General features: G+C 39.9%; 1 protein-coding gene across 1 annotated transcript in view; it reads right to left on the bottom strand.

Annotated features, from left to right (window-relative positions):
- LOC119407460 (neurocan core protein-like) overlaps window positions 1-7,524 on the bottom strand; it is a 32,674-nt gene extending 25,150 nt beyond the window's left edge. The window contains exons 1-4 of the mRNA XM_037674284.1: window positions 7,488-7,524; window positions 5,640-5,663; window positions 5,450-5,452; window positions 369-527 (exon numbers count right to left, since the gene is read on the bottom strand). Of these exons, the coding sequence (XP_037530212.1) occupies window positions 369-527; window positions 5,450-5,452; window positions 5,640-5,663; window positions 7,488-7,524 (223 nt within the window). The remainder of the gene's footprint in view (window positions 1-368; window positions 528-5,449; window positions 5,453-5,639; window positions 5,664-7,487) is intronic.
- Between the last annotated feature and the right edge of the window lie 4,615 nt (window positions 7,525-12,139).

The raw sequence follows: 12,139 nt of genomic DNA, 5'->3' as shown, positions 1-12,139 counted from the left end.
TATCTATCTATCTATCTATCTATCTATCTATCTATCTATCTATCTATTTTTAGATTTTTGGTTCACAATTATTTGCAACTGCAATTTTTTAACACCATGAACCCACACGGCTGAACTCACTTGGGAATTATACGTTGGTTTCAATTTAGTGCCCGCAATGATGCACTTCTGAGGAGCTTTTTGAAACCATTATTTATTACTCTCTAGCTTTATTTTCATTAAAAACACTTCCAATAGCTGTAGTTTTTGTAAGCGCCCTAAAACACCATAACAAAACTATTCTCCCTAACATGAAGCTCCCTGGATCAAATAAAACACTAAGAATCTCTTGCAGCTCTGTGTGTGAGGACTGTGTGTCTTCCACCCACCTCTGACAAAGTTCTGCTCCGCTGCACTGTGGATACTGGCCAGGTGGCCGCTGTTATCTCTGCAGTCCTTCTCCGCGTCCTCCCAAGTGTGTCGGCGGCTGAAGTATCTGTAGCAGTGGCCGTGAAACTTCCTCCACGAGTGCTCACAGCCTTCAGTGTCTGCACAGGGAGATAAAGGAGTAAAAAAGGTAACAATTTACATGTGCTGCTCGGGAAAGAGGCTGATTTACTGTAGAACTTGAAAGAAATAAATTATTATTCTTGCAGTGTTTTTTTTTAAATGAATTGGACTTGTACCAATTGTTCTGCAGCAGAGATTGACCCAATATATCCCTTGTTCAACTCTCTTCCCCTCTTTGCACCATTCTGGCTGAATGGTACTCTGTGACATGTCTGCTTCTCCACCTCCACCTCTCATATTTTTCCTCTTTCATTAGACTTTTAATCCATTGCAGAAGCAGGTTGGCAGTGAGACAGCGTAGTCATATGAAAAAAGTTTTAAGTTATTCAAAAAAAAACAACAAGAATTCTTAGAAAATGCTTCCAGTTTGCAGCTCTCACTTGGTCTTTGTCACAATCCTGTCAGCACATCTGTATGTTTATCCCTTTCCATTTCTCTCCCCTCATCTCTCTCATCTTCTCATTTCTTCTTCATCTCTCTGGAGGTTATGTGTCAATGTATGCACAGCAAACGCAATGTGTATGTGGCATTCGGCGTTAAACAACTGTGTGTGCATATGTAGTTGATGTAGTTTATCTGTCAGCCACATTCACTTTCTCCCCATCCTCACCCTCTGCTGTGTTGTTTCTCTCCTCTCTCTCACTGTACGGAGAGCACGAAAATGGACTTGGCTTTAACCACGACTAATGGGAAGTGACACCAGTAATTTTGGCAGAGTAAATTGTGCCATACGGGGGGGGGGGGGGGGGGGGGGGGGGCTGCTTATCATGCAGAGAGAGAGATCCTGTCTTGGTCATGGAAAGCATGAAGGGAAAGGAGTGGGAAGTGGAAGACAGTAAACTATTCCACTGTAAAATAAGTTTCTTTTCTTTTTTAATGGAGCTTTATGAAATAAGGGCCCCAAAACGTGTGCACTTTTGATACTCTGCATGTAAAGCCCTTTATAGCTGCAGTGTGTGACATAATGACATAATTTCAAAAAATGGAATGGACTGGGTCATTGTGACACTATAACTCAAGTAAAGCCACTTTTTGTCACACAGCTTCCGTGGAAGCTGTAGGCAAACTAAAAATGACCAACTCACTGACAGTAAGCAGTGAGGAAGAAAACCCCACTGAGTTCAACAAGTATCACAAGAATATAAGCCCGAAAAATCCTATCTTTGTTATGTTTCTCAACAAAGGTGTGGATTTTCACATTACACAATTATTTACATAGAATTTGCTGGTGCAAATATGAGCAGCTGGAGCTAGCACTTACTGCAGGAATTTCAAAACTTTAGTGAAATGTGTTGTAACGTGAAACGGATGGCAATGTACACTAGGGGTTTAAAAAACACCATTTACTGCTCTGTATTCTTTTAGATTAAAGTTGTTTCAAGCCTATAGTCATCCATTTTGGTCCTATAGCCTCTCTAGTCCTATATGTTGCTTAACGATGGCCGCTCCCAAACATTGTCTTTGTTGTCCTTAAGCCACTTCAATGTAATCATTGTCCTTTGGGAAGACCCATTTGCAGCCAAGCTTTAACTTCCTGGTTGATGCTTGTGAAATTGCTTCAATATTTCCAAATAATGTTATTTTCTTATGCTGCCATTTATTTTTCCAAGTGCACCAGTCTCCCTGCAGTAAAACACCCCAGCATGATGCTGCCACCCCCACACCTCACAGTTGGGATTATGTTTTCAAGCTTGCAAGTTTTCCCCATTTTCCTCCAAGTGTAACAAAGGTTGTCATGGTCAAACAATTTTACTTTCATTAGACCACAGGGTTTGTTAAAATTAAAGTCTTTGTCCTTTTGCACACACGCAAACTGTAATCTGGCATTTTTATGTTGCTTTTAGCGTAATGGTTTCTTTAGATGAACGTGGCACCTTCGGGCATGTGAAAATTAGACTCTAAGTTAAACCACAGTTGTGGAGGTTGAATATTCTCTTCCTGAACTTTATTTTGATTTATGAACACAAGTGCCTCCAATTAAAGCAAATGTCAATTAACCTGTCAGAAGCTTCTAAAGCCATCACATCATCTTCACCTGAAATTGTCCAAATAGTTTAAAGGTGTTAAATCATAGTGTATGTGAATTTGACTTTAAAGAAACTAATGAGAATATCCTCCCTAAAAACAATTGCTCAATATTCAGGCATTTAGCACACAGAAATACATTTGGGAATGCTCTCTGATCTAAAACAGGAAAGATTTAGTCTAATTTGTTGTCAGTCAGTGAGAAAAAAATGCTTGTTTGTTTTTATACGGTGTAACCAAACATCTGGTTTCAACCGCACATTTCTGTCTCAGAGAATTATTATCACTTGATTGATTGAATTTGGAATTCACATTTTTGCAACGTTTCATCTGAGTAAACAAATATCTTCACATATGATCTCAGCTGACTTTGTAGAAATAGCCAATAAACTCTCAACATTATAATTTATTAAATATACTTTATATAGAGGGGTGAGATCTAGATTTCATGCTTTCAGGGATGTCTGAGTAAAATACAACCTGCGCTTGTTTATTTAAAAAGCAAATTATATAATATTCAATGTCATAAATTAAAAAAATGGATTTTATGAGAAAAATATTAAGAGGTGAACCTAAATGAAGAATTGGCTAGGGGGCAGAGGAAGATTAAATGCATGCTGAGAGAAAGAAAAGTGGTTCGTGTGAAAAAGCTGCAGAACATGCTCCACAGGTCAGTGAGTGTCATGTAGGGTGAAAAAGAGTGCAGAGGGTTTAACTGATGGAAACCTGCACAGAGCCAATGAGCTGCAAAGGTTTTAATAAGTTCTACTCAGGAGGCCAGTTCACATTTTCTTCCCTTGCCTCCAGCGCCACAGACCTGACACTTTACCTGAACCCACAGCTTCTGTGTCACACCTCCACAGTCTCACCCACCCTATCAGTCATAACATTATCACAGCCTCACAAACACCCAAACACAGCAAGCTCCCTCTGCCTCCTCTCCAGCTCTCAGATAAGGAAGAGGCTGCAAGCACAATCCGGGTCAATTTGTGGGTTTGAACACAAAATAAGAAAAACGTGTGATTGCTGTATTACTGTAATAATGTCAGTTGTGTTTCAACACATTTTGCTCACTTTCTTCCTGTTCTGTCATCACATTGCTCACAAGACTCCCACAACTTTTCACGTGTCCCAGCTTTTTGGCTGCTATTATCAAAACCAAGAGGGTCATCCAGTCGAGTGAGCCAGTCAGACCAGCCAAAGATGGTTTCTGCTTGAACTGTATGACACTTGGAATACAATACTCTTTGATTAATCACAATGCAAGGATTGTTTGCAATTCTGAAAGTGCACAGTTTGATACTGTGATGATGATCATACTTTGAGTTACTGGACAGACTATCTTCCAAACCTACTAGAAGCAGCTAAGTGGGACCCCTCAGGACCTTTTTTTATTTTATTCTGAGTCAGGAGAAGCTTTCAGTTCTTCCACAACTGAAAGACATCTAGGTTTGTTCTAATAACAGAAAATAAACAACAACTACACCGACAAATCTCATCCATCTCCATTCAACAACCTGAGGGCGGTTGCGCCAATCTCCCACCTTGTAAAAAGATTGTGTTTTAAACTGCAGAGTGGGATCAGGATCTGGCTTAGTGAGGTCATAAAGGTTCAGTTCTTGGTTTTCAGTATGTCACAGCTGCTTCATTTTAATTCAGCACGTCAACTTCTGCTGGAAACCTAACAACCTGTTATGCAGCATGTTAGGTTTTTAAAATACACATATAAAATATCACATGCAGAGCTTTGGTTTTTCTAGAAACTGACAAAATACAAAGGGCAATGATGCAATTATATGATTTTATTCTAAGGATGTAATGTGATTTTATATCCTAATTAAATGTATTTAAAGGTAATAATTTTCAGACACATGAACTTCAATATAATTCTTTTAATGTATGTTGATTAAATACTGGTTGAAATTTATTGTGGTTTTTAGTATGGCTTGTAAAGTGTAGAATGTATTATACTGCATAGGGACATTTAAGAAGCGAGTACAGATAATGGATGGATGGATAAATGTTTCAATAAATATTAACAAACAGATGCTCTTCTGCTAGCATGCCTATGTGTGTTTGTGCATATGTGTCAGGTAACAAAACATCTCATAATCCACTGGAGATATTTTAGTGAAGCTGGTAAAATGTAATTAATTGATATACATTTACAATTGATTCACTTTTGGAGTCAACCCAGTTCAAAATGGAAATCAGTTCACTTTAACCAACCTAACCATGTCTATAACTCAGTCAGTTTGACAGATATTGAGCTAATATTTGATGTGGTAGTAGCTGAGATCATTCTCAACATATTGACAAGACATGAAGACATCTTGTGACAGCATGAGATTGTATATAAATGTTTTTTCACGGCTGCACAAAACCAGCAACAACTATAATTTCTCATAATAAAATGATCTTAGTTTGAAACCCCATCCTTCCTTTATCTTTACCTGCTTCTTCCTTTCTGGGTCGTGGGGGTCACTGGAGGCCATATCCAGCAGTCACTGTGTGAGAGGCGGGGGACACCCTGGACAGGTCTCCAGTCCATTACAGAAGTAGTTTGAAACTCTGACATAAAATGTGGGGAACAATATGCATTTCTTCAGGGAATCCTAGGCCATTCATACTTTTTGGTGGTCTAATTCATGGATTATGACAGAAATCAAATGCTCAAAGTTAAATTAGCTTGCTCCGAATGCACAACATTTTGCAGCTGTGGTTCTTGAAGCATGCGTCCAAATCCAAACGGTTGACGGACAATAATTCTTGCATTATCTCAGGTTTTATGGTATAAGAATCAGCCATTGCTGCTGTCATTTTATCTGCTGACAGCTATCTTAGTCTTTTACGCCACAAATGACCTGGTTACCACCTTCTCAAGCTGTCCACCCACATGACAGCTGGTATGTTGTAATAGCACTGGGAGATGGTCCATTTTGGCTCATGAGGGTAGAGACGTGGTTGTTATCAACAGGAACAGGAGAGTCAGAATCAGTGTGACCGAAAGAAAACAACAGACACAACTGTGCATCTTCAATTCACAGACAATCACTTGCATTGACTCTCACACCCTCTGTTGTTGACAGCTGCATATTATCTCAACCAACAGGTCTGAAACAGAAGCTGTAAACTCCAAAAAAATAGTCTAAATCTTTCAGGATGACAAATAAGTGTATTATCTGAGTTACAGAGTAGGTGTAAAGAAACCTGCGAGACAATAAAAGGAAGTGGGGAAAATTATAAACATGAGAAGAGAGGGAGGAAAAAAAGGCAGATCAAAAATAAACGGGTGTATTTTTTCCTCCTCAGATCCTCAACTTAATCTCTGCTGATTTCCTCTCCCACTCGCTGACAGCGAGGCTCAAAGCCCAACATCGCATCAACCTCTTCAAATATTTAGACAATATGATAATATTTACTCAAGTTGTCTTCTTTGTCTCATTTTCTCCTCTGTTAGAGAGAGGCAGTGGGGTACACTTCAGCGATTAACATTCACACAGACTCGTGTGAATGGCAGTGATTAAAAAAAGGACCATACACTTCCAACAGAGTGATTGGGCCATTTTTATACATCACTGAGTCATACATCTGATGAGGGAGGGAGGAGAGAGAGTATGGTCATCATTTGGCAACAGGGTGACCCACAGAAGGAGGAAATGATTGAAATCTGCTGACAGCCAGTATCAAAAAGAGAGTCACTGCAAGGAGTGTCCCAGTGCTTGGGAATAATTACTAACATTATCTGACTATTACAAGTGCAGTGTCAATCAAGTATTTTAAAGGTGTCACTCACACAATAAGTAGTAAAGGACGGTAAACAAGCACAACATAACTGACTGATGCTGGTCTGAACGTTTGTCCTGGATACATTTCCCACAGATGTGTCTTTACAGACCGATGCTAATCAAAGCAGAACAGACCCACACATAAAATGGGTAAAGATTCACATACCCTGCAAAAATGTGTGGGCATAATATGTATGGAAATTATATTATGTACATAAAAGCATTGCATTACTAACATCTGCATCTTTCCAGGATTACTCCTAAAAATGTATTAAAACGTTTTCAAGATTAAAAGCCAAGCATTCCTTGAAGGACTGTAGTATTGTAAGGATTAATTGCCTGCTGCCATTTTTCTACCAGAGTTTTAGACTAATTTTATTGATCCTGCATTAAGAAGTGACAGAGCTGTAGTAATTTTGGTCAAACTATGAAAAATGTTATTTGTAATAGCATACTAAATTGTGAGATGTGTTTGTGATGTCAGTGACTGACTTAGATACCACCACATCAAATTTTAGATCAATACCTCGGGCAGCTGTGACTGAGTGGTTAGAGCAGTCGTCCTCCAATGCAAGAGTTGGGGGTACGATTCCACCAGCAGTCACATGCCCAAGTGTCCCTGGGCAAGACATTGAACCCCTCATTGCCTCTGATGTGTGTCTCATCAGTGTATGAATGTGATAAAGCTCTGATTAATCTTTGTACAGATCTAGTAGAGTGCTGTATGAACGGGTAAATAAGGGCACAGATTGTGTAGTAAAGCACTTTGAGTATCTTGATAAGATAGAAAGGTGATATACAAGTACAGTCCATTTACCATTTACCTGTAAAATTAACTGAACTGTAAAAGGGTAAAAGTTAAAGTTGTAGCTGTAAATCCAATGATTAGTTTTTTTTAATATTTGCAGACATACAGAGACCAACACACACAAACAGAGGCAAAAACATTATCATCCTTAAACATTATTCCAAGTTTGTCCTCTTCATGTCCATATTTTATTTCATGGTAGACACCCTGAGTTGACAAACTACAGTAACACAGGTGTTACAACTTTGGGTTGCACTGTACTTCTGCAGCTGTGCCTGTTGGTTTTCAGCAGGACACAAAATACAGAATTTCCTCACTGACGAACGTAGCCCTCATGAACACTTCTGTTGTCATGTTTCGGTTAAAAGAGAGGATTAAGGAAAGACTGATGCACACAAGTACAGAAAGGCATTTTCTTAAAGTGGTTTGAATCAAAGGGCCAATTTATTTTGTAACTGATGGATCAGCGAGATGCAGAATGACATGAACACCAGGAGCATCTATGTAGAGACCTGGTTCTTTATTTGTCATTCGCACCTCATGTGGTACATGTAGTGGAACAAAATTATGTACACAGGGTCCCAGTTACATCCAACAATAAAATGTAAAATGTAAAAGAAAAACAGTAATAACATCTAAGATATGAACTAAGAAAAACATCAACTAAATATACACTAAGCACTAGTAGCATAAAAACATTATGTCGAACAGCAGCACGAACATGAGTCTGTGTGAGCAGATGTGCACGCATGAACACATCAACATGAATCAGATCAGCAGCAACATGAAACAGATCAGCAGCAACATGATGTGATTTTTCACAGTGATTATTCTGGTTTGGTTTTCATGAGTCTAACAGCCTCAGGGTAGATGCTGTTCCTCAGTCTAGTGGTTCTACACTTAATGCTCCTCAACCTCCTTCCTGAGGGGAGTGGGGCAAAAAGTGTGTGTGCTGGTTGAGTGGGGTCCTTCATGATGCAGGTGGCCCTCTTCCTGCATCTAGAGGTGTAGATGTCTGTGATGGTGGGGAGGCTGACTCCAACATTCTTCTGTGCAGCCTTCACCACTCTCTGCAAAGCTTTTCTTTCTGCAGCTGTGCAGCCTCCATGCCACACGTTGATGCTGGAGCACAGGATGCTCTCCACTGCACACCTGTAGAAGGAGGTGAGGACTGAGCTTCCCAGACCAGCTCGTCTCAGCCGTCTGAGGAAGTAGAGTCTCTGATGAGCTTTCTGGATCAGGCTGGTGGTGTTGTTGCTCCAGCTGAGGTTGCCATTCATGTGTACACCCAAGTACTTCTAGCTGGAGCCCACTTCCACTGCAGATCCTCTTATTTCCAGAGGGGTGTAGGTGTGTTTGTTCCTTCTGAGGATCACAATCATCTCCTTTGTCTTCTTCACATTGATGTGAAGGTTATTTTCTTTGCACCAGCTCTCCAGGTGTTCCACCTCCTGCCTGAAGCTGGACTCATCATTGTTTGTGATGCATCCCACCACCGCTGTATCATCTGCAAACTTTCCAATATGACAGCCTGGATGGGTAGCTGCACAATCATATGTGAGCAGAGTGAATAGGAGAGGGCTCAGCACATGTCCCTGAGGAGAGCCAGTGCGGAGGGTTATGGTGGAGGAGGAGAAGTTGTGGATCCTCACAGACTGAGGTCTGTTTGTTAATAAGTCTAGGACCCCATTACAAATGGAGGGGCTTAGTCCTAGTGTGAATAGTTTGTCCATCAGGGTTTGGGGGATCATGGTTTTAAGGCAGACGTCAAGTCCACAAAGAGCATGCAAATGTAGGAGTCCTTCTACGGTGAGAGCAGTGTGGACCACAGAAGAGATGGCATTTTCTGTTGATCGATATATATCTATATATTCTTCTTTCGGCTGCTCCCTTTTAGGGGTCGCCACAGCGAACTAAGTCGCACGAAGACTTGGCATTTGACACAACCACAGAACACCGAGCTATCACAGCCCTCTGTGTGGAGCAGAGAGCTGCTATCTAGGACACCCAGAGGAGCAGATGGTGGGGGTTAAGGGCCTTGCTCAAGGGCCCAGAGTGGGACGAATGAGGGTGGGGGCAGGTGTGGGTGCTTCACTTATCCCACCCACATTTTTGATGTTGTCGGTACCGGGGCTTGATCCTGTGATCTTCTGATTACAGGCCACCATATAGTCAAAAAGTTTTTTTTATAGTACAACATTTCACAGAGGTAAGTTAAAGTTGACTATCAGTTTTGATGAACATAAAAAGGGCGACTGTTCTGGAATGATGTGCCAAGAAAGTATTGGTTACAAATGAGAGGCTTAAAAACTGTCCTAGATGTCAAAAAGTAATATACAGTAGTGTTTTTGTCATTCCCTTTTTAATTCTGAATTTTATGCCATTTTATGTTAGCTTAAGTTAATGAGTTGTAAATTAATGAGTTGGACAAAATTCTAAAAATTAAACCTCTAACTTAACTTAACAAATAAGAATATTGAGCAAATCAAACCTTGCAAACAAAGTTGTTTTACATGTAATTTTCTTGATTACCTCTTGACAGATATAAAATCATTCATTTTAAATTGAGCTTCTTTTAATTGTTACTTCGTAAAACCAGAAAGCCAAACTATAAAACTATACATTTTTGTAAAAGGCGCATAAAGCAGCCCAAAACATGATGTTACAGAGTATCCATTTTAATGCTGATCTTTTTATTTTAGATGTTCAAACAGAAATGTGATTGCTTTTATTTAGTAAGCCACAGGTGATATTTAGGAGAATAATCAAGAACAATTCAAGCAGATAATCTAATTACTATGTTTCGGGATTATTATTGTTATTTTTTTTAATCATCCAATTTGTCTCAATATAAAATCACTTGCCGAGCGTTTTCTCGTTTTGCTTTCTAATTTAGTTCAACCTTAACTTAAATAAAAAGCTAATGAAGCATCACTTCATTTATATTTTATTAAAACAGAGCTAGAATAAAAGGGTTCTGTGGTTTAAATCTTTTGCATTTTCGATGTGGTGGAAATTTAACACAGAATAACAAAAACTTCAACTCAAGGAGCCACAGAGTTTTTTTTTAACTTGTCACTTTTTGTGCAGACTTTTGTGGGGAAATGTCAGAGTGAGAAGAAACATGCCAAAGACAATCAGACATGTTCGTTAACTCACAGCAGAGGAACAAAAACACACCTTTATGTTCTATCTTTTCTTGCTCTCAACTTGTGCACCTTTATTCCTATTTTTTCTTCTGTTCAACTCAGGAAAGAGAGTGACAGTTGCTCCAGGAACATTGTCTAATTACGCACCTTGAACAAGAATAAATTGCCTCACTTCTCTTCATCTTTCCTGTCTGCTGTGAAATTTGGCAAATGTTGAATATAACAGCATATGGACTGAGAGGCTTTGCTATTAGTCCATCTGAGAAGCTTCTTTAAGCAGAACTTCAGGGATATTTTCTTTGACTGTCAGTGGGTGTGTGTGCAGAATACCTCTGAATGTGTGTGTGTTTGTTTATGTTATATTTGGGGACTTGAACCAACTTACACGCCTGCTATTTGGAGACACCTTGGCAATTAAGGAGTTTACTGCTAGGTGGGGAAACAGTTTACTGGAACTCCTCAGACTGAAGAAGTCCTCCAGATAGAGGGTGAAACGTCTCTATATAAAAAAAAAGAAACTGTCCAGATGAACAGACTGTGAATTATTGGATTTGATACCTGGATGATTGAGCATGAACTTTGTTGCAATTAGGAACCAAAACCACAGCCCCTACCCAACTCAACTTTTAATCCAATGTCTGTTAAATATGACGAAGCTACAACCATTATTGTGTTTAATGAGGTTGGTTAGCTGTGGCAGCCATCTTGAATCAGGTTGGTTTCAAACGTTAATCAGATGAAAATTAGCATTGGATGACTATTTTCTGAAAGTTTCTTTAAAATCTGCCCACTGGTTCATGAGATATTTTGCTAACAGACAAACAAGCACACAAGCAATCACATGATGTCTTTCCTGGTGAAGGATGACAAACTTGCAAACATACTGAGCCGTTTATTTGAAGGGACATAAATTTAGCTAAAGATAGTCCCATCAAGATTTTCACTTAAAGCTACATAAGGAGACATATATATATCTTGATGCATGATCAATAATCCAGGTAGAAAAATCTAAAAAGTTAAGTCTGGTCCTCTGGACATTAAAAAAAAAAAAAAAAAAAAAAAAAGTGGAAACGTTTTGTCTATCATCTGAAAGACTTCTTCAGTCTGAGGTGCTGTGTTTCTGTTTCTGCCATGCTTATGAAATGCTTCCTCCTGCACCAGTGTGCAGCTGCAGGATAAGCTTCCTCCTGCAGCTGTGGGATGCACTAGAGCTGTCATTTCTAACCTGGACCCAAAGCCATGATAATGTACTGGATGGGTGGGCTGGGTCGGTGTCGGGCTTTTGATTACGTCAGCGGATCAGCTGCAATCAAATTATATGGTAACATGGCTTGCCATACCATCACCAGCCGCAGGCGGCCATTTCACTGCAAGCTGACCAGCCTTGAAAGAGTTAAAATAAAGTCCAGTTAAGCTTCAGATGGGACTATACTGCCAGGAAGCGATCCATCACCCAAATGGACGTTCATTCAGCTGCTGCACTCAGCAGACGCAAGCGGCCGACGACCCAAACAGGTGAGATCCCAAAGCAGACATGTCAGAGCGGTCCGTGTCTGAATAATACAGAATGTGGGCAGAAACAGGGTTGTAATGCTCTTTGACGGCCATGAAAGAACAAACACCCCCTCAGCTCCGATCTTCTGCCCCTTTCATTTAGCTGCGAGTCCCCAACCATTAATAACTAATTAAAAATGTTTTTTTTTTTTCTGGGTTTGGACCTGTAATTATTGTGAATTCGTTGGGTCGGGATGGGGTTCGGAAATTATGGCTGGGGCCAGGTCATATCTGATATTTTTGGGCCCGAATGCAACTCTATGCTG

The sequence above is a fragment of the Nematolebias whitei genome, chromosome 3 (assembly GCF_014905685.2).
Source record: "Nematolebias whitei isolate Nwh7 chromosome 3, NemWhi1, whole genome shotgun sequence".
Lineage (NCBI taxonomy): Eukaryota > Metazoa > Chordata > Actinopteri > Cyprinodontiformes > Rivulidae > Nematolebias > Nematolebias whitei.
The sequence above is the reverse complement of the archived record's forward strand: the minus strand, read 5'-3'. Positions and strand labels throughout refer to the sequence as shown.